Source organism: Pelmatolapia mariae, linkage group LG18 (genome assembly GCF_036321145.2).
Source record: "Pelmatolapia mariae isolate MD_Pm_ZW linkage group LG18, Pm_UMD_F_2, whole genome shotgun sequence".
NCBI classification, from domain to species: domain Eukaryota; kingdom Metazoa; phylum Chordata; class Actinopteri; order Cichliformes; family Cichlidae; genus Pelmatolapia; species Pelmatolapia mariae.
Window position 1 is genome coordinate 25650003 of NC_086243.1, and position 21863 is coordinate 25671865.

At 39.9% G+C, this 21863-nt stretch overlaps 1 protein-coding gene across 1 annotated transcript in view; it reads right to left on the reverse strand.

Annotated features, from left to right (window-relative positions):
* Positions 1–21863, reverse strand: part of ak5 (adenylate kinase 5) — a 117999-nt gene that overhangs the window by 43837 nt on the left and 52299 nt on the right. The window contains exons 7-8 of the mRNA XM_063460867.1: positions 16026–16116; positions 10736–10809 (exon numbers count right to left, since the gene is read on the reverse strand). Coding sequence (XP_063316937.1) covers positions 10736–10809; positions 16026–16116 — 165 coding nt within the window. The remainder of the gene's footprint in view (positions 1–10735; positions 10810–16025; positions 16117–21863) is intronic.

Here is a 21863-nt window from a genome sequence, read left to right on the forward strand (position 1 = left end):
CAGGGACCCTTTTAGACATTAATTTGAAAGTATAAAGAATGGAGATACACTGAGGTCATTATTCATACATACAGTCTGATTCATTATTTTTGGACTGTTTGAGGGACTGACACTTCGCTGAAACTGCTCTTTTCAGTCTCTGTGATCATTGTAATGGTATCTGTGTTCTGTGCTCATTTTGCTTGACCTCAGTGCGGCCTTTGATACCGTTGACCACAATATTTTACTTAATAGGCTTAAAGTTTTGGCTGGCTCAGCACTAGACTGATTTTCCTCCTATTTATCTGAAAGGACTTCCTCTTTTGGGGTGAGAAAGTTCTCCTGCTACACTGCTTGTTTAAACTTTGGGTGCCACAAGGTTCATTCCTGGGTCCCATGTTGTTCTCTTTCATCATTCAGTCTTTTTCTGGCATTTCTTATCATTTCCATGCTGATGACATTCAGCTGGTCATGTACCACCAGCTCAATAGACTGTCCACCCTGATTGTTTATCCCGGATTAGTGATTGGCTCTCCAATAATTGCAGCACGGTGGTTAGCACTGTGGCCGCACAGCAAGAAGGTCCTGAGTTCAATGCCACCATCAGGCCGGGGTCTTTCTGTGTGGATTTTGCATGTTCTCCCCGTGTTTGCGGGGGTTCCTCCAGGTACTCCGGCTTCCTCCTCCAGGTACTCCGGCTTCCCACCATTCAAAGACATGCAGTTTGTGGGGATAGGTTAATTGATTAATCCAAATTGCCCATAGGTGTGAATGCGGGAGTGAATGTAAGCGCGAATGGTTGTCTGTCTCTGTGTGTTAGCCCTGCGACAGACTGGCGACCTGTCCAGGGTGTACCCTGCCTCTCGCCCAGCTCCAGCGCCCCCCCCGCGACCCTGAAAAGGATAAGCGAATGGATGGATGGATAACCTGTGTCAAAACTGAGGCCATTTTTAGTTGTGAGCTATAGTCTCTTCCTCTGAACTAGAGAAAAATGCTCATGCGTTTGTATGATTACACCTGAGTTATTGTAATGCCCTTTATACTGGCTTAGACAAATCATCTCTGTCGCACTTCTAAGCGATACAAAATGCTGGTGCCAGACTCCTAACACACTTCACCAAGCAACCTCACATAAACCCGATTTTATTCTCTTTACATTGGCTCCCAGTTGATTTTGGAATTCATTTTTAAATTCTCACACTTACATGCAGAGCAGTAAATGGGCATGCTCCGGACTACTTATCTCAGCTTCTTGTGAAACGCACTGTTGCTCACTGTCTAAGGTCTTTTGGTTATCCCTTGTATAAGACTAAAGCTAAGGAAGAGCCTAGCACTAAGGCTCCGGATCAGTCTACCATTCCAGCTCTGTTCAGCTGAGTCTTTGGAGTCTTAAAAAAACACTTTTCCTTCTGCTTGCATTCTTTTTTTTTTTTTTTTTGTTTTCAATTATTTTTATTCTGTTTTAACATGGGTCACATTTGATATTGTGTTGTAACTGTTGTACAGCCCTTTGTGACTTTATGTATGTGAAAAGTGCTATACAAATAAATGTTCATTAGTTCATTAAATATTATCAGCAATTACAAGTTAAGATTACAAAATTCAAATGAATAATTTATAAATGATACAAAAAACTGTAAGTCAGTCAAGCACCTGCTTGTAGGAGTGTAAAGAAAAAAACAAACATGTAAATCAGTTTTTGCTCTTGAGCTCCTCACTAGTGTTTTGTTGGCAGTAGAAACTATTCAAGTCTTGATCTCAACACATTTAAAAAAAAGACAATTGTCTCTAGTCTAAACAATACATGATATGCTTAATCACCTCCATACTTTTCTTCGGTTCCCACCAAAAGGCATGTGAATGTGGGAAAACTGAGCCTCCAACCTCACATTTGAGAGAAAAACAGTGAAAGTGAACCTAAATACTGTGTGAACTCTCTGTTAGCCAGCAAATAACTTGTCCAACAGGTGTATCACAGATCCTTAGTCAAAAATGTTACTGAATCGTAATCAAACACACAGGTTCAAATATCTGCATGAGATCATCATCCTACAACACAAAAATATGAGTGGTTTATAAGTCAGTCAGATGTAATTAGAGACTGTCCTTTCAAACAAATGACCTTTAGTAACCATACGCCTTTAGCACACACCTTTAGTTAGAGCCACGAATCCAAATAAGAACACAGTTAGGGTGGATGCTGCTTGTTTTCTGTGTCTAAACAGCAATCATTGTTTTTGCATTTAAAATTGTGTAAATCATTCCCTAACTTTGGCAGTGTGATGAAAGCATCCACACGTTATCAAATTAGTAATTTTAACTGAAACTGTGATTATTTTTTTTCCCCTAAACCCAGCAGATTGGTTTTAAACCTAAACCAGACCTTAGTACTGAATTTTTTGTATTTTTCAGCAGTGATTTTAAAGTACTGATAAAAGCTAAAATAGCTGCATGTTATACAGACAAAATTGTGCCTTTTGGATAAATACATGTTAGTCAATTTGATTTAACTTTAACTTCTTTATATTTAATTCTTTATAACTTGGTGTACCTAAAGTTTATTAGAACACAACAAGCTTTTTTCAGTCCATGAAAACATTATTTGGTTTGGTTATTAACAGCAAAGCTTTCTTTCATTTCTTACACCCTAAGGTGAACTGCTAAAGTCTCAGTTGTTACCTGGATTTCATGTGAAACATACTGTATTGTTCAATTCTTAGAGTTGTTCTTGTGTTTTATGGAGCAGTTTGCAGTGCGGAGAGTCGTAGAGAGATCGGGCTGCCTGCCAGGAAACACATCAGAAAGCAGCTAAATATCAACTGCAGACTGTTGACTAAAGGAAGGATGACTTCTCTTTATGTTTCCATCTATTACTGGTTCTTGACTTCACATTGCTCTGTCGCCTGGTTATGATTTATACGTTTGGCTTTTTGCGGCGAGGTCAATGTGAAGCTGAAATTGGAGAAGAGCAGAGACGTGAAGTAAAGTGAAGGAGAGCACTGTTCGTGTTAAATAAATGCCGTCAGTGTGGGGGAGTGCTGGGTGCCAACGACAAGCCAGCTTGGCATGTGGGTACACCAACTGGTCTGATGACTCAGAGAGAAACACATGCACAGCGAGCATTGAGTCCACGTGACAGAGATGAAACATGCAGGTAACCACACACGAACCGCTGTAAAATCCACCACCAACAACAAGACAACATTTTTTAAAATTCTCATGATGTGAAGACTGTATGTTATTGCTAGATGTCACAAACATATACTCCTACACAAACATCTCAAAACCTAAAGCTTGTGTCTATATGAGCGGCTCTGTGAGAATCCTCACTGTGCACTACCAAACATAACTGTCGACGGATGTTGGAAAGGCATCTTGCTTTTTCTTAGATCCCTATAAATGAGGCAAAAACTAATATAAAACATCCATCTGAGTGTGGGACGTATGGAAAAGTCATGGTGTCCCTCAGCAACAGTCTTTTATTATGTGTACACAGTTTGTACATAAAATATATCTATAAATTATACTTTACACAATGTCATGACGAAAAGGTACAGCAGAGCTGGTCACGACATTTGGTCACAAAACAAAGTCTGGGACAAATTTAGATTTTGATCTATTGATGCCACAAGTGGAAAATTAAGAAATGAATAGATACAGTCATGTAATAAAGTTTTCACAGTGTACTGTGAAAACTTTATTATTAAACTTTATTTATTACATTGCTGATTCCACAGGAATTACTGTAAGAGTATAAGAAGCAACTGGGTGCTGCTAGCCAAATTACCAGGCTGTGTGAGCACCTCTGTGAAAACAGTTTGGTCAGACTGTGCAATGCTCGAGAATACTTTGAAAAAGACTGAACAATTATGGCTTGTTTGGAAGAGTTTCAAGGAGAAGGCCTCTATTTTCTAAAATGAACATGGAAGCATGGCTTAGGTTCACAAAGTTGCACAAACCACCGAACAAACCACAAGACTTCTGGAACAATGCCCTCCGGATGGAATATTCTATTTGTGAAGATAACTAAACAAAGCATAACAGCAAATACGTAGTACTAACTGTCCAGCAAGGTCGTGAAGGGATGATGATTTGGGCTTATTTTGTGCACCTTGGAGTCACTGAGTCCACCATGAACTCTTCTGTATACCAAAGTATTCTAGAGTCAGAGCATTCTGAGCCATCTGTCTGACAGATAAAGCCTGGCTAAAGTTTAGTGAAAGTGCAACAGGACAATGATTCCAAGCACAGCAAAAATAAGGTTTTGCAATGGTCCAGTTAACTGAAATGGTGAAGCAGGACCTTAAGAGAGCTGTGCATAAATAAATGCTGTCAAACCTCAACAAACTGAAGCAACATTGTAAAGAAGAGTGGGTCAACACTCTTCCACAACCATGTGAGAAACTGATAGTTATACAGGAAACGATTACTTCGAGTTAATGCTACTAAAGGTGGAGCAACAAGCAACTGAATTATGGGGTACTCTTTTTTTTTTTTTACATGATGACCGACAGACATGCAGATAGATGGATAGATACGTAGGTAGGTAGATGGGTGAAACCAAACAAAAAAGTGAGAAACTACAATAATGAAGTGACAGTCTAAGTTTATCACTAACAAGACCTGTCCCTGTTAGAGGATGTGTGCAATGCTTACTAGGTGAGGTAAGTTAAGGTGCAGGTAGTCTGAAGGGTAGCTACCACACAGACAAATAGTACAAGAAGCAATCATATAGATCATTATCTGGATAGATATAGATCATACAGATAGAGAAATGTTCCTCAATGGAGCAATATCTATAGAGAAAGTCGCATAAGATTTCACACAAAACCAGATTAAGAAAAAATCGCTACTGCAACCAGCATCAAGAGACTTGGTGCTGGTTTGTAGAGAGTCATGGCAACAAGTCATTGTCTCTGTCTCCTTTCACCTTCTGTGATGTGGGCTATATGGTCCAGAGGACAAAAGATCTCCTCAGTATCTCAGTGGTGCAGGACAGTAGCTGCAGTCTGTTAATGATACACCATGCTGGTTGTTGCCTGTGATGGACAACGGTTTATTGCAAATTTGTGCAAATTCCATGCCCACCATGGTGCCTGCTCTCTTAACGGCCTATCTATTCACATACCATCCCCATTCTTAATGTTGCCTCCGCAGCAAACCACTGCGTAGAGGAGAACACTGGAAACTCCTGACTGGTAGCTGGAGTTTACCGCCGATGTTTATTGACCCAGTACAGCCTGCTCTGTCGATCCAAAGTGGCATCTGGGCTGACATCATCACGTCTAGATGCGACCCCACTAGTGGGGCTCAAAATCCCTCAGAGGAAACAGGATGATGACTTTGTTAGCAGCAGCAGAGGATGCCTCTCCATCCATCTTTCTAAAACCAATTCCCTCACATGAGACTCTCTTCATGAGTCATCTGTATAATCTAATTAAACTGTGGCTGTCATCTCAGCTTTTCAAACCACAGGACCACAATACTGAACTGTCATGTTGATTAACAGATACGATCACATCGACTGAGGAATGATTGTCCTGCGCATAATAATGATGAAAGCAAAAGACGCCATTAAACACATTTCACCTTTAAAGAAACCAACAGTCACTGCAGTAATCTCCTATAGTTCCCTTAACACGCCGTCCAGGGATTGAGCTCAGTTAGATCATGTTAGAAGTGTTCTTGTTACTTTTGTTGTGTAATTAACAACTGAGGTGAAAAAACATCTAATGCTCATTTTAAATTAGTAGTGCTCTTGTCAAACTTTTCTCATTTGCAACAAGCTGAAAAGTTCTGATCGTTGTAACGATGCACACGTCTGCAAGAGGTTGCCAATTTAAAAAGCGAGCCCTATTGTATAATGAACCATGTTGCTTCGATACATGATATTCCATATTTGTGGATGTCAAGTCTATTCTTTTAAATTTTTTTGGCCTTTATCAGCTAAAACTATAATAGATAGAAAAAAATCAATAAATTGCTCAATATGAAAGTCTGTCAAGACATCTCTAGCCTGGAGATAGCTGTGTTTGCAACATAGCAAATATGCAGATGAACAGTGGAGACTTGTGGTTAAGGCTGCTGAGTAAGTTGAAATGTTTTTGTGTTTTCATTTTTTTGGCTCCTGAAACTGTAGCTGTTTCCTCCAAGCTGACTACGTCGGCTGTAAGCTTCAAACTTTTCAAAGCAGATTTTCCAACATGTTATGATCAAAATATTTTCTTTTTCTGGACAGTATTCATTTAATGTCACTGACTACATTTCTAAAAATCCCCTGAAAGAGCTCCTGAAAGGAAATTCTTTTCTGAAATACTTGCATTCTCCTCCGATTCATGTGAGAAGATGCTGTGTCTCTCTGCAAGTTCAGGGTTATGCTGTGCAGATACTACAGAAAAGAAAGATGATGTGAAACCTTAGATGATGCAGTTATTGCTCATTACAACCCATTACATAAGGCCAAGCTGTGGCAGTACAGCCACTAGCTAGAATGTTATTTGGAGCTGATCTGTCTGGATGCACCGGCTGAGGCCGTTTCCAGTGAATACAGTGAATTCGAATGCAGTTCGTTATATCCGCTGTAAACAAATGTGCCACACTCAGAGTTTGGGACTGCTTTGCATACAACATGGGTCGGCAGTGTGTGCACCACCTCTCACCTACCAATTAAAACAATGCACATTTTATCTAAGCAACCACGCCGTTGCCATGCCTTTGGCTGTCCGACCACTCTAAGGTGAAAAGCAGCTCTATTAGATAGGAAAATATTTCAGTGCTGGGAATTTTTGTTGTTGTTGTTTTGAAATAGAAAAAGTGGCTCTAACATTTCTGTACAGATGGCCTCTTTCTGCTGTCCTCCCTGTGTAAAGTTAATCTCTTTTCCATGTTTAGTTGTGTCTTCCTTATTTTATTTTGGTAGCTGCTGTTCTGTGTTTCATGTTAAGATTAATTTCCTCCCTGCATTATGTCATTTGTCTTCTGCTGGTTCCCCACCTGTTTCCTCAGCCCTCATTACATCTTGTATGTATTATCTCAGTCTTCTGTTGTCCTTTGTTGTGTTGTCCCTACAGTTGTGCGTCTCCTCTGTGCAAAGTTTAATTCCTTGTAATTCCTGGTATTTGGATTCCCTGGCTTAGTTTCGTTGATGTTTTTGCATTTTTGTTTATTTTCTGGATTAACAGGATTAAAGGCTTGCTTTGAGTTTCATGCCTGTCTCGTGCATCCTGCCTTTGTATCTGGTCAAATTTATCGACCATTCACACAGCAGAATATGACAAAATGCAGAAGAAAACATTCACAACAGTTAGAGGATTTCTCTGCATTTTTCACCAGTTTAAATCATTTGATATAAAAGTAATCACATTTAATAAGTTGCATTACCTTGATGATGTAATTAAAAGTATAGCATTACTTATTACTGTTTACCAGGGTAACTACTAATCCATATCACTCAAAGCACAACCATGGCTAGTAGCCTAGAGACACATCTAATACAAAGATTACTGTGATGAAACACAAAGATGTCCCACTATAACCCTTTCTTCCCTTCTCATTTTGCTGTTTGCTTTTTGTTTTTCTGCTGTTATTTCTCCTAAAAATGATAGAAATAATATTTACATTATTTAGATGTGCCAGTAACCAAGAGGGATTAAGAACCTCAAACCAAAAATTAGTACCTTAGAAAATGTACCTGTACAGTAGGTGTCCCTCCATCATGAATAAATTAGAGATAGTCAGAAATAATTGGAGGAAGCGTCCAAGACATTTGACACCACAGACCAAAAATAGCCACTCTGTCTCGATGTTTCCCTCGTCTGCAACCTTCTTTCATCCACACTCTAACAAAGTCTTTCTCCTTTTCATATCTGGGGGCACAAATATGGGCTGACAAGGTGGCACGGTGCCTTTGTTCAACTGCAGAGGCAGAACTGTGTCACTGCTCCACACAGGAAGGGTTAAATGGGAGAATCACTGACTTCAATGAGCCGGCAGCAATGTCCGTTTTACGGTTCCCTCACTGAGTGGACTTTATCATTGGTCTCGAAGCGACTACGTGACATCAGTCAATAATTATCGACCATCCTCACATGAAGTTCACTTTTGTCCGTCACGACAAAGATTGTTTTATTAGGAAAGCGCAGCTGGCCATGAAGCTCTGGAGACACTCAGCAGTATTCTGGCTCTCAGGTCTCAGAGAACCAGCTGTGAGAGTAGTTCTGTTTGTTATGATGATAATGAGGATATCAATAATTTTAACTGTACAGACACTGTGTGTCTGGCTGAGAAAAACTTTGTACTAGGTCCCTCTCAAACAGCTGATAAATGGATGTCTCTTAGACACCAGCCCTTTTTGTAGCTCCAGTGTTTGATGTTTCTTAGGGAAGCACCATTTTCTTTGTTTATTCTTGGGTTTGAGTGTTTTGTCCCTTGTACCCCCTTACAATTTGTTGTTTCTTTCAGTTCAGTCAAGACCATTATAGTTGACATAAAGTGTTCTCCCATCATAAACACTCACCAATCAAAAACAATACTCAGGTAGGCTTTGGCATTTAAACAATGGTCAGCTGATACTAAAGGATCCAAAGTGTGCCAAGAAATTATCCCTGACACGCTTACACCACTGCCACCAACTTGGATGGATGTTTGTACCATATTCTGATCTTACCTTTTAAATGTAAGAGTAGAAATCGAGACTCATGAGACCAGACAAGAACCTTCTGACAGGAGACACCCAGTGTGGTCTTCTGCTCTTGTAGCCTATCTGCATCAACGATGCTCTTCTGCATATGGTTGTAATAACTGATTATTTGAGTTACTATTGCCTTCCTATCAGCTTAAAGCAGATAGTTAGCCATTCTTATATTTTGCTTGTTTTACGTTATTGTTTTTTTGCACAACTCTGTTGCTTGTGAAGCTCGCACACAAGAATTTCACTCGCATGTACTGTACCAGTGTACCTGCACATGTGACGTGACAATAAAAGTGATTTGATTTGATTTGATTTAGTTGAGTTGAGCTGAGTTGCTTCTATGCGATTGGCTAATTAGATATTTGCGTTAAACAGTAATAAACTAATAAACTGGCAGCTAAGTGTACATTGGATTGTATGGCTCTGTTCATATGCGTCTGCTTATAACAAGCCAATTTCCTCACTTCATGCCTTCCATAAAGTGAGAAAAGGACTGCTTTCTTGAGGCAGGATAGCAGTGGTGAGGCCTTCTGTACATGAGGAAAAAGAGAGGTGTTGTAGAGATGAGTTACAAAGCTGATAGTAGGAACAGGAGCAACTTAAACAGCTAAAGTGACTTAAATATTGCACTCAATATATTTTGCAATTGGATGTTTAGAAGGGTATAAACTGGGCCATCAAGCGATTTGGGCCAGCACTGAGATTATCAGCTGTATCAGCTGATCCATCAGGACTGTGGGCTAGGTGAAATCTCCACAAGCCTGTCTGAATTCAGGCACTTTGCCCCATTCATCCTGAAAGATCCTGTCAAGCTTTGTTAGATTACAGTGATGTTGTTTGGGTATCCAATCGCCTGAACAACATCGGTGGAGTGCACGTTCGTATTTGGGTGATTGCTAGATGTGTAGAGCAGAAGTACCAATAAGAGATGTAGAACTTGAGAAAAGTAGCAGCACATTACAAAAGAGAATGATGGCAGTGTGACAAGCTGAAAAACAGCAACAACTCAATTGTATTTTGGCTTCAGCTTTCACTCTGAGGGAAATTAAAGAGCTACTAACATTAAATGAAGTAAAGTCAATAGAGTAGGAGGCAAATATGTAACAGAAATGTGGTCAAAAAAGTTACTGTTCTTGTTAGGTGAAACTGAAAGGTGGTGTAGCCAGTAGTAACAAGTAACAAAAGTAAAAGCTGTAGGTGGTGCTTTCCATTTAAAAATACTTTGTTCCTGTTCAAGCAACCCCAGGATTTAAATCCCCCTGCTGATGAATCTTTACACCAACTTTACTGATGCTCCTGAAGCAAAATACAAAAGGGGTGAATAAAAACAGACTTTAAAATGTAAAGGTGTATCTTATTTAACAGGAGAAGAAGAGAGGGAGGGGGGAGACTGAAAAAGCCTTTCATCCCACTATGAGTGATTTACTGCTGAGAAAAATACTCCCAAATCCAACGCAGCTGTGCAGCCAACAAGAAATGGAGTCAGTCAGGAGCAGCTCCCAAGTGTGAATTCAATGGACTGAATAAATGTGAAGAGGTGTGCTGCTGAGAGAGTGTCTATACCCAGAAAACTGCCTGGTTTGAAAACTTACACAACAATAAACAACCTCCATAAACACTTCAAAGGAAAAAAAATAGTTGGAAGAATGAAGTCAAAGAAAGGCGAACCGACCGAGAGAGACAGGCAATTTGTTTCCAGACATTTGGAGGCGGGAAATGAGATGGAGGTCAGGGTTACGCTTTACTGACTGCAGGAGAGTGTGGAGGAATGAAGCTCGTCTGAATGGCAGCCAAGGATTACACAACAATATTCACCATCTTGAGGCTTTTTCAGCGCTCAGTCATTCAGCGTTTCAGATGATGGGTTTACTGTTTGCCATTTCTGAAAATGTAATTTGATTCTGTAATTTAGTATTTTACATATTTTATATTATTCATGTGAAAAGTTTAAAAAAAAAAAAAAACTTCTGCAAAACCCAGTGGAGCAGAAAACGTAGTTATTGTTGAAGCTTTTAAATCCCACCAGAAAAAAAGTTAAACAGATAGTTTTCATTGTTGTGATCTTACCTCATCATCCTTACAGGCAACATCTGCCAGACTGCTTGTTTCACCAAGAAGACTGAGATCCAGCTCACTGGGACCTGCAGACAGAAAAATCCACAACAATCTTAAAAACGTCATTTGGCTAGTTTTGAATTAGTCGTCTGTTGTTTCCTTGTTATTTATGACACTGTGCATTAGATTTTGAGGCTGAGCCAAACAGTGATTAACTCCATACTTATTTAAATAAGTGCATATCTCCATGTAAAATGTATTTTTTATTTTATATTATTTTCATTACTTTTTGATTTAAAATTATTAATCAGAGTGTTGATGCTCAGCAAATTCCCTCCACTATTGGTATCATCAGGAGGGAATGCAGTCTAATGTACTTTACTCACTTTGCTACATGAAAACCATTTGATGCAAGATTTTACTGGGAAATCTTAAATATCTTAAACCTGGCAAAAAAAAGAAAAAGAAATTAAATATTACTTTTTGTATAAATGAGGTCTAATTTGCATCATTTTTGCTCTATCTACTACTTTTCACTGCTATTTTTGTGCAATTTGAAGTTTTCAACAGGAAAAAAAACCCCACCATCAGAGGAAGCGGCACTTTAACACCAGCATCTTCCCTAAGATGGGCATTCATGCAATTTCAAACTTCCTAGAAGTTTTTCCTATAAAAGCATCCTATGTGCAGGAACAAGCCAGATCTACAGAAGCTTCACTGTACAACCCACATCCAATGCTGGTGTGCACACAAGAGCTGACATCAAAAGCTGAAAAGTAAAACCAATGGAAAAGTGCCAGAAACTGAAGATCCTCGAAGTATGATTCAGGCCTGTCTTCAAAAGCGAATCAGTTCCTATATACTCGCACATTAAAATGCAAAACTTTATCAATAAATGCTTCCATGCGTTTGAATTTTGTTAAGGCTGAGATTTACGGTCATGCCAGGTTTGACACATTTGCACACAGAAGAAGCTGTCTGCTTAGCCTCACCTCTGTAAATTGATTCAGTGACCTAAATAATATTTAGTTCAAAGAAGGCTGTGTGTGTTTATTTGTATGGTATTTAGCACGATTAGCAGATGTCTGTATCAGTGGATTGCCCTTGTACAGTTTTTAGATGCTGCTTGCGAACCAAGCTTGCGAGTATTGGCTGATTACGTCCTCTTTACCAACTCTTTTTCAGATTTGGTCATTTATAGGTCCAGCAGAAATAGTGACAAGACTCACAATATAAGGTCCACAAACATAACAGACACTAGGTAAAATGTCTCTATACTTCCAGTACTGCAAACACGGAAAAGTAAAAACTTTCCTCTTTAGTTTGACATATGTAGATTTTACATATATTACACACAGTTTGCACAATCGCAAGCCACTTTCATTTTGCAGAGGACATGTGCACGTCTGCATTTTGCATGTAACATAAAAGCATACATCTAAGTTAATTTTGGCATCATAAACACCTAAACCTGAGCAGAGCCTGAAGTCCCTGCTGTCAGAAAGCCGACAGGAGAAGATGCAGTGATAAATTCAAACACATGGCAACGTCATCCCCTTCCACAGTGGAAATGGGCTGTGAACAACACTTCCCCTCAGCAGGTTTTTTTTCAGTGCCTGCTGATTAGAGAACAGAGTTAGATTGTGTGATGATACAGCTTCAGACCGTCAAGCGGATTTGAGGGAGATGAGAATTTCTTAGATGCATTATGGTAAATGGCTTCAGAGGGGTGCTCTCTGCAGTGTCCGGCAACATGTCAGAGTGCATTTTGCCCCTGCAAAGGGAGCGGCTGAGGTATGACTGTGTGGAGGGTTTTGTTTTGCTGTGATGGAACCAGTGACGTGCAGGAGGTAGAGGCCACACTTGTCAGCAGCACTTGAGTCAGGCATGCATACATCTGCAGTAGACTAGAGAGTATGCTTAATATCCACTGGAGAGGACATTTTTCTTCTGTAATAATCACGTAGGAGGCGAGGCTGCGGGACAGCAGCGGCCACCCCTTTCCTCCTCTGGTACTAACAGCAGCAGATGGACTGAGCAGCAATCTTTAGATCTGACCTTAACTTCAGCCTATTTATTTTTAGCTTTCACTTGATCTTTTTGTCTCCCGCATCTTCTACATCAGCAGATTGGTGCAGATTAAAGGCATCCGCTGATCCATGAAACAGTAAAGTTGAAGCGAAAATGCACACCCACGTGACCCGGAGATCTCTTTTTTCTTCTTAAGCGTGTTACAAAAATAAATCTTTCACACTGCATGCACTCCTCTTGCTTTTTCTTTTGATTGCTGGATTAACACCTACTGGGAGTCTCTGTCATGTACACACATATAAATGCATCTGAAAGGGCACATTAATTGTCGTACACATGCAATCTTGGTGGGAGTCTACTGGTAATATAAGATTTTTACTTAATGAAGATCCGATTCCTGCAAAAATCCTTTTGGAGCAACCATTTTTGAAGATTCTGCACAATTTGCATCGCTCAAGTAGTGTGAGGTACAGTTTCCCCCCTATTTCTGTTATTTTTAAGTTGTGCTGTGAAGCAGACTGCTCTCAAGTGTGCTGTGAGGATCAGCAGAAGTGTGTCAGGCAGCTGTCAAGTAGGAAGAGGCAATTCTGATGTGAAAGATTGTGGAAATGTTGGCCTCCCTCAGTCATATTAACTGATTGGCCTTTATCACTCAATGTAGAGACTGTGATGGAAAGCGGGCATATGTGTGGTCTGAGGGTCAATTTGACTTCAATTCCTCACTGCAGGAAAATATCCAGGAAAACTGGCAGTTTGATTGGTTGTCAAATAGCCAGTGCTTATCATCTGTCCCTTGAATCCCTACTCTGCTTCCTGCTGTGGCACAGCTGTGTCTGAGCTATGTAACATGATATGATGAATCACAGGCGTTAAGCTAGCAGATTTCCTAGTCAGTTATATTTATAAAGTCCCACGGTCACAAGATGTTCTCAGAAGGCTTTGTAATCCCTGTAGCATACAACCCTCTCTATGAACCAGTCTCTCATCACACAGCTCCACTCCAGTATTTCCAGTGCTTTATTTAATGGATGGTTTCAACTATTTTGCTTTTTTCTTGACATTCTCAAGAAGATGTCACAAACTAATATGGATCTATTTATATTTCTGGATCCAGGAATCATCAGTTTTTAGCTTCAGTAAACATTTTCAGTCTTGTTGCGACATACAATAAAAAACTACAAAGTAACGGAACCACTATTAACACATTTACCAACCAGTTTACCGAAACACGATTCAGTAGATCTATGCAAACTTTGCTCTACAAAAAAAATGATGTGTTGTGTGGGCACATTTTATGTTAATAAAGCGTAGGTGTAAATTTGATAAGAGCTCTGCAAACAAAACCAGATACTTTTTGCCAGATCAATCCTGTGCCAATGGTAATATTTTTCTTTTAACCAAAACTTGTTGTTTATCACTTATGAAATCGGTGGAGAAACACCTACAGGGCACTGACTGATCACACTGTATCTTTCACTCAAACATGACGTGTGTCCCGACGGGAAAGCGTCTCTGGCAGTACATCGTCAGGTTTTACATAATATATAACCTGTAACTGTCTGAGTGCTCAGGCTGAGTCTAACCTTGTTGATTCTGTGTTTCTCACAAAGCACGGATAACCCTGCTTCACTGGTTGCTATGCCGACCTGTGTGGTAAGCAGGCAGCTGGTGGGTGATGTTTCTGGTTTTCACTTTTTTTCCTTCTTATGAATGTGGACTATTTTGGAGAAGCATTTCTGCACTGTGCACATGTACGTTTGGCCTGAGGACGTTTTTTAGAGGGACTGTAGGTATGATGGGGTTTGATTCAACTGCAGCCTTTTCATCATCATTAAAAATCTATTACTGTAAAGATCGCCTTCCTCTTCGTTATACAGCCTCACATTTGTCTGTCTCTGCCACACACAATTACTAGTTTTTGTTCACATGAGTAGTTAAAGTTGATTGACAGAGTTGCAGGCATCGACACTGTCTTAAGTGTTCAGTGTTGCTGCAAAGTAATTGCAAAATCCAAAACGTGGACTCCACAGATTTTCAAGGTGGCCATCCAAGGTTTCACCCATTCATTATCAGACCAAATATAAAGCACGGTCACAATACCTCCCACTGTTCCTGAGCAATATAAAACACTGAACGGTAATTCTTGACCTCTTGAAATTGGATTCAAGGATGAGCTGATGAGAAATTGTTGGTCAAACATTTGTGCCGAATATGAAAAGATTCCCTCAAGGCATTCCTGAGAAACTGCGTTGGAGTGAACCATGTATTAGATTTTCTTTTATAATTTATACTTTAACAAAATGAAATAGAATAAAAATACACAGGAAATATCTCTAGCTTTAGTCTTTGGGAAAATTTGTTAACAGAAGACGCATAATGAGGATTTGGTGAATGCATGTGTTTATTATTAAGACTGGAATATCTATCCCAGCAGTCATAAAGCCAGAGGCAGTGTGAACCCTGGACATCACAGGGCTAATTCACTTCATTCATAAAAAGTTTCCCCTTTGATATAGTCATATATTTATTTAGTTAAATTTACCTGTACTTGCATTTTTGTAATCACGTTAACTAATTCAGAGGAGGGTTGGTCTGTTAGTCAACTTTTAGCTTTCTATAATCCATAACTGTACATAAACAGTAATTTAAAACCAGTTGTTCTGCTAAGCGTGTTTATACTGTGAATTACTTTATAGCTTTAAATTAAAGTTAGCAAACACTGTTTCACTAGTAGATCAATCAAAACCAAGCAAAGAGGGGGGTGATGATCTCAGGAAAATGACGATTTGGATTTTCCATTTGAAACGTTTTTTTCCAGGGAGCATGAACGAGAACAGAACATGAGTTTTTATATAAGCTGGATATTTTATACATATGATTTATTCGGCATTTAGCTCTTGCATTCATCTTTTTTGCAACACATAAATATGTTTTAATCAATTATAAATGTTTTATTTGCCAAAACTACACGATCGCTAGCACAGCCCATCCTTGTTGTCTCGTTGGCAGTTTGATATGTTCATGAGGTTGGTTGTTTTCAATCCTGTTCTCATTTGAGGTGTCAGATTGCAGGAACAAATCATGATAAAGACAGAAATCTGTCCCGAAGAGACGTATTTGTGACTTAGACAAGACAGAAGCAGTTACATTTATATTAATTTGTGCTGTTTACCTTCTTTAAAGGCTTATTAGGGATAATACTAGTTTTATGTGTGAACATAAAATGCCTTGAGGTGTCTCAGTGCTTTATAAAAACAAATTTTCTTCTTACCAGCTGCAGGCTCTTTGGAGGGAAATAGCTTATTGTCCAAAGTCATGCCGATGTCACAGAAGACCTCCTCCTCGTCTCGGTCAGCGTCCAACTGAAAGAGAAAAAAGTTTGAGCTTTCTTTGAAGATGACCTAAAACCTCTTTTATTTCTTCACACAGTTTGAGCTAGGGCTTCACACAAGTTATGACCTGAACCTGAAACGCTCTAGCCATACTCCGTCTGTTAATCCACTGTGACATCAAGAACGAGCCTCATTATAAGATCAAACATTAGAAACCAGCTCTGATGCTCAGAGCTACACTCTTGGGTCATTTGGTATTCAGCGTACACCGGAAGCTTTAATAGCACTTGATTAATTAACTTTCCTTCTGTGTCAGCTGGCCTCTTTCAGATTATTCAGAGGCTGTCTGACTTTCTTTGCACATACAGTACTCGCAAATGGACCATGAAGAATTTGGTTTGTGAGTGAACTGGAAGCTGACTGATGCAGACTTCTCCGATCCATTAATCTGCTCCTCGGCTGTCCCTCTGCTCTCATCAGTGCTGGTGACAACCAGCTGAAAGGCAAAAGGCCACTTTGTGCAAGCGAAAGCAGGTAAATATAAACACGCAAGACATGACTGCTCTCAGTTTTGTGATGTGACGCCTTCAGGTCTTTGACTCTGCAGAGTTACTCAAAACTCAATGAAGACATTAACGACTGTCAGCGGCGGAAGTAGTGGAACGACAAGATGTAAGATAGGGATGCTGCACGACCTACAACTAGCTTCCTGCTGAGGTTACCATGGTAACAGCCTAAAAAAAGAGGCCTGTGCCTGTTGTCTGCTGCGTGGGAGAGTCCCCCGAGTCCCCGCCGGCCCTGCGAGTCCACCTGCAGAAGAGGTGCAGAGAGGATCAGACTGAGGATTCCTCAGAGAGCGTGGCATTCAAAAGCCTTCTCAGAAATCTCCATGTCATGAATCACAGCAGAAAAGTGGCTGCCGTTACACTGCAGTGTCTTTAAAACCAGCATTTGTTCTGACACCAACACAGACGTGCTGTATAATCCATTTATACTTACAAGGAGCTCCCTGGGACTCTTCACAGAGACTGTTATTTTTCAAGGACAGATTAGAGGCTTTGACTTTTTGGGGGTCTTTTGACTAATTATGTGACTGTTGTTACCTTGACGGTCAGGAGGAGCCAGTTCAGCACACTTCCATTAGACAGAATAACAGACTGGCAGGCAAACATGGTTCATCCAGCTATCTACTTCCCAAAACTTCTGTTTCATAAGCACCCTTACTGACTAACCCCAAAGATACTTCATTAAAACACTTTAATGGTTAAAAACAGCCCTCTTCCAGTTGCTGCAAATTTGTTAACCACACATCTATGATTCAAATCTCCTGCTCAGCCAAGGGATGGACACTATCAGCAACAATACTCAGGTAGGCTGTGGTGTTTAAATGATGTGCAGCTGGTACCAAAGTGCACCAAGATAATATCCCCCACAGATTATACCACCACCGCCAGCAAAAACATTTGATATGACGTAGGATGTATCCATGCCTTCATGGTGTTTACTCCAAAGTCTGATCCTCCATCTGAATGCTGTAGCAGAAAGTGAGACTCATCAGACCAGGAAATGTTTTTCCAGTCTTCTCTTGTCCAGTTTTGATGAACCTATGCAAACACATGCTGTGTGTTCAGAGGTGGCCCCCTGAATAATTTGGTTTTAATGACTGGTTATCTGAGTTAATGTTGCTTTCCCATTGCTTTAAGCAGTCTGGTCATTCACCTTTTGACCTCTGGCACCAACAATGCATTTTCACCTGCTCATTGGATATTTTCTCCTTTTCAGACTATCTCTGTAAACCCTAAAGATGGTTATGTGGGAAAATCCCAGAACATCAGCAGTTTCTAAAATACCATCCTGTCTGGAACCTACAAACATGCTACAGTCAAAGTCATCTAAATGGCTTTGTGTCCATATTCTGATGCTCAGTTTGAACTTCAGCAGTCCTTGATCATAGAGTTGCTGCCATGTGATTGGCTGATTAGATATTTATGTAAACAAACAGCTGAACAGATGCACCTAATAAAGTGGAAATTGAAAATAAAATTACTAGGGTGCAGATAATGTTTGAATTAAACCCATTAAAGCTAGTAAATATCTTCCTTAACCCAGTGTCTCTTCATCAAGCAGAGGACATGACTCTTCTTAGACTTCCTGTTTTTTTTTATTCTGAAACTGCTAAAAATGATTAATGAGAATGAAGCGTGCACCTCTCCCCATTAATAATCAAAACTGCAGCAATGCTGCTAAATCCCAAACAGCTGTATCCACACTGGAATGTCAGGTAGTAAATCACTTTTTCCTTTTGTCCGCAGACAACAAAACAAACCTAAACACAACATAATGCTATCAGCTTTGCTACGTGGTTGGCTGCTCACTCATTTTTCACGTAAAAATGGGATTTAAGACATTTGACTTCAAACTTGAAAACAGCATTGTTTAGTAATGTTGGCAGGCAAAGGGCTACAATTACATGGAGCCCGTTCTAATGTTTTTTAAAACTTAGACACCAAAAAGTGATCAATCATACTGATTTTAAATAATGAGACAAAAGCAACTGGATACCAGCACTTTCCATGTTTCTGGCTACCTTTTGCTTACATGCTTTCTCTGATGCCCTCTATTCAGATGTAAGGAATAAAGGATGCTTTCTTTGTTAAAGCCGCCAGCTTTGAAACTGATCTACTCCTCTCCAGGTAGTTAAAAAACAAACAAAAAAAACCAAACAAAAAAAACCACGCTCTTAAATAATTAGAAATGAGACAATAAAGAGTTGTGGTGCTGGACAAGAACAGATAGCTGATGAGGAACACAAACCAGGGCATATTCATCACTTTTGTGCATGTGACACTGCTCCAATTAAAGTCTTTTATACAGGTAATCACAGCCACCGTCAGTCAAACCTGATCAATCAGCAGATCAACGAGATAAGCTGAGTGCCAAATAATCATCCCAAATTACCTCGAGGTTCTCTTTCTCTTTAATTTACAAGCTTGACAAAAAGCCAAAAATGTCTTAAAAGAACATTTTCGCAATAACCGCTGACAACTTTCACTTAAAGTTGCAGTTATCTGTGAGACAGTGTTTTAATTTGCATCTAACAAAAATAGCAGTGACAGCTCTGAAGCCAGCTCTTCATCTGGACCACGGTCAAAACCAGATTCTTGGTAAGCCTACCATCAACCTTCGCCTCCTTCCACTTCAGTCATCAGCTATTTGATATATTTGAGCCTTTGTTTTCATGTAACACTCCTTCCCCATCCACCTGCCTGCATCGCGAGGCTTTAGTATTTTTCGCTTATTACTATAGAAGCTCCAAAGCTTCTATATACAAGAAATGCAAAAAAGGTACTCAAGATAGTCGTTGTGTATATATGCTCTGAAGGGGGCTGAAATTCTACCTGCATGTGCATATTTTTTTCATACATTTAATTGCTGATCAGAATCAGAATACTTTATTAACCCCAGAGGAAATTATGTTTTCCCAGTTGCTCCAAGACAGTATCAAAGAGAGAGCCAGAACAGAAACATCTCTTCAAGTACATCTAAGCAGGGTTCAAGGATAATTTTCCAAATCTCAGCTTCCATAGTGTGCAATAAACTGGAAATCCAGCATTTTTAAATGAATCCACCCCTAAGGTTGTTTAGAAAAAGCTTGATTTTAAAGGGATTTTATTCGCCATCCATCATGTTATCGATCATGTCTTCAGCTGTTGTCAAAAATGTCTGTAAGGACATGTTTTAGCTTCATGTACTAAAGCAAAGAGCTGCACCTTTTACAGATATGAGATGAAGTAACAGCCTTCATCTATTATCTCGGAAAAGGTGGATTAAAGGAAACAGATGAATCAGAGTCCGCCAAAGCTCTGAGACAACTTAAAGCAGATGCATCATCTACTCTCTGCAGCTCTTTTGTGCATTTGGCAAAATCTGTTTAAACAAATTCACATGAAGCTCTTGGAGAACTCAAAAGACTCTCCCTGTACTTCACAACAGTCTTTTTGGAAGTTATGTAAAGTTCAGTGTCATCACTGGATGACAGCTTTGATATAAATAGACATGAAAGGATATATAAATAGATGTGATAGGCTGAACACTATTTTCATGTGATTCCATCTCGTCTCCAAATCTTCTATTTCAAGAAAAATGAACAAATATATTTTGCCCATCTTTAGTAAGACTCAGGAAGGAGAATTTCGATGTCTTGTTTGTTTATATCTGCATGGCACCTAACAACATGTGGGAAGGAAGCAGGAGCTGAGTTCAGTCAGGGAATACGTAATTAGATCGGTCCATTTTCCTAGAATGACAAGGCAGCTTCAGCCGAGGCCCCAACAAACAATTATCTCTCCTCACAGCAATTTCCGATTATGGGCGTTTTTGTGGAGTTGTTTGTGTGTGTATGTGTGCGTGTATGTCTGATAATTGAGTCATCCGACATGCTAGGGGATAAAAACGACTTTCATTCACAAACATCTAAATGTCATGTTTTAGATGAAAATCACAAACACTGCATTCAGAAAAATGACATCTCACATGTAAAAAGTGTACGTCAGAGGTGCCAGAATGCACGGCGACAAAATTAGGAGTTAAGTCAGTTAAACGTGGAGAAATTAACGTCCTCGTAAGCGTTTGTATCGACAAATCAGTCATTCCTTTTCAGCGATGTGGAGAGGTGACTCACTGCGATTGTTCTTTTGTCGCGCTATTCCTTCTTACATTGGACCTGACATTTAAAGTGGAATGATTGCGTTCACGCAAAAGGCTTCGCTGTGCAAAAGCAATTAAGCCTCAGAGGTTATTACATTCATCAGTCAAGAAAGTGTGGAGTCCATCGGATAGGATAATTATTGAAGAGGAGAACAAATGTTCTGGGTTTCAGTTTATTTTGTATTCCAGGTCCCTTTGTTTTCTCGCCTGCCTTATGTTCCCATGTCTGGTCCAGTCCCATCAAGTTAGTCCGTTCCTAGTTCCTCAGTGTTTAGTCCTTTGTTCTTGAATCCTTAGCTTCCTCTCTTTGTTTAGTGTTTCTAGTTTTAGATCGTCTTAGTTTTACTTGTCTGGGTTCAGTTCTCAGTTTAAGTGAGTTGTTTGTATTCTCTCCCTGGTTTTAGTTATCATGCTTCCCCTGTGTTCACAGTTTTGTCTGTCTGTGATTCCATGTTTAGTTACTACTTTTTTAAAATTTTGTTAGTCCTGCGTCTCCATCTGCTCTGGGCTTCCCTTGTCTTGTTTTCCCCTGTAAGTCTCACCTGTGTTCCCGCCTGTTGCCCCTCTGCTCGTTATCTTGTATTCATTGTCTGTGTCACCATCTGTTCATTATCGGATCCTCCCTCATAGCTGTGTGCTCCATCCTCTGTGTTCCCGTGCTCCCTAGGCATGCATTTTCCCTAGATAGTGTTTGTTGAGTGAATTATTTTGACCTTGTTTGAACACCTAGCAATAAAGGCCCGAGTTCTGCATTCCGGTCTGCGACGTGCCCGCAACACAGCGCTTCATGTTACAGATAACCCCCTGTGAGCAAGCAGTTGGTGACCAAAGGAAGGAAAAACTCCCTGGTAACAGGAAGAAACCTGAAGCAGAACTATCTGGATGGGGTAGTCATCATCTGCAACCCGATCAGGTGTTTCTAACTCATAACCATTTGCTGCCTTTCAGGAAACTGATGCTCAGTCATGTTTGAATGTTTTGTCATATGTGTCATGAGCTTCAAAAGTATCCTGATCCTTTGTTTTTGTTGCATACTTTCCTTTTCTTAGCATACATCTGTCTCCTTGTCT